Raw genomic sequence first — 1,412 nt, forward strand, 5'->3', positions numbered from 1 at the left:
AGATTTTTATTTTAAGAGAAAAGAGATATAATCTGTAAAAGGAAATTACGAAAAAAGTACTATAATGTTAAATTTGAAATGGAAAATCAGTATGAACCAGGTTTCTTTTTATTTCTTAAAAAGGAAGCAAGACTAATTAGGGTAAATGGTGGTTCCAGGTCTAGGCAGGAAAAGTGAAAGATAAGGCTGGATTATCTTATTGTGCTAGAAAGAAAGTAAATGCTCAGAGACTAATGGATCATATCAAAGGAACGGAGATTAGTTTAAAGAAGTGGAGACCAAATTTGGAATAATTTGAATATCAGAAAGAACAATGATTATTATTAATTATAGCACATCGAATAAATTAAAAAACCATGAGTCTATAGTGATACTTTTAAAAGGAAGGGGGAAAGTGGGATGAGGAAGAATAGTTCTTTATAGAAGAATGCCATCTAACTAATGTGAAAGGAATAATCAGTTAGAAAATCACCATTTTCAATGCCCAGTGTAATAATTGATTCGAATAAGGATCCTCAGTGGCTACCTAAATGATTAGGTAGAAACTTGTTAAGGAACATGTTGCTCTCATAGTGCCAAAGTATTTGACCTCATATTACTTACTAATTGGGGAAAATGTACTTTACCATGGGGAGATGTGGTAATCAACACTTTAACCAAGTGATCAAGTCTTCATCATTAATAGTGGGACATCATAGCCTCCTGATGGGAGGCAGTATGAAGAGCACAACATAACCTGTGGTGCCTTCTTGCTGAAAATGGTTGATCTGAATCTAATTAAACCCCTAGACCTTCCAACGTATAAAAAATAAAGAGGATAGAGGAGCAAGTTAAACAATACCATGAGGAAATAATCGCGTAAATTTACAATGTGGAACAGTTCTATAGCACAACTATCCTGAACACTTCAAAAAGTTAAAGTCACAGAAAACAAAAAGTGTGGAGAAATAATCACTTTTTAAAAAAGATTAGCAATCAATACAATCCCCAACACTTTTAAGTTTTTACATTATAACAACCAAACACATATTAAATTACTTAAACCCTTTATGAGAGCTGATTTCTTCAGCAATAGGCATCAAACTATGTTATTCTTTATTTAAAAAATCTTAAGAACATCCTTAAATTGTATGTTTAATATTGGATATCAGGTATTGGACTAGCAAAACACTTGACTCATCTGGATTCCAAAAACAGGATATTTTGCTTTCTAAACTTAATATGTTCATAGATAGGCTAACTTTTGCAATAGAACAGTCTACATTTTAATAAAATACAGGTAAAGAATCATGTGTCTAGTTAAAATGGAAAGTCATGATTCTGATGTTAAGATTGAAAAAGGTAATATTCTAGTAATCCACAGGTGCCACATGTATTTCTCAAAGCAACAAAACTAGTAAAAGAAAATAAAT

General features: G+C 31.7%; 1 protein-coding gene across 1 annotated transcript in view; it reads left to right on the plus strand.

Moving 5' to 3' along the window:
• The window catches only part of CASC1 (cancer susceptibility candidate 1), a 59,153-nt gene that overhangs the window by 19,800 nt on the left and 37,941 nt on the right, over positions 1-1,412 (plus strand). Inside the window, exon 5 of the mRNA XM_012640967.1 lies at positions 916-939. Within this exon, the coding sequence (XP_012496421.1) occupies positions 916-939 (24 nt within the window). The remainder of the gene's footprint in view (positions 1-915; positions 940-1,412) is intronic.

Source organism: Propithecus coquereli, unplaced genomic scaffold (assembly GCF_000956105.1).
Source record: "Propithecus coquereli isolate 6110/MARCELLA unplaced genomic scaffold, Pcoq_1.0 Scaffold16, whole genome shotgun sequence".
In the NCBI taxonomy this organism is placed as follows: Eukaryota; Metazoa; Chordata; class Mammalia; order Primates; family Indriidae; genus Propithecus; species Propithecus coquereli.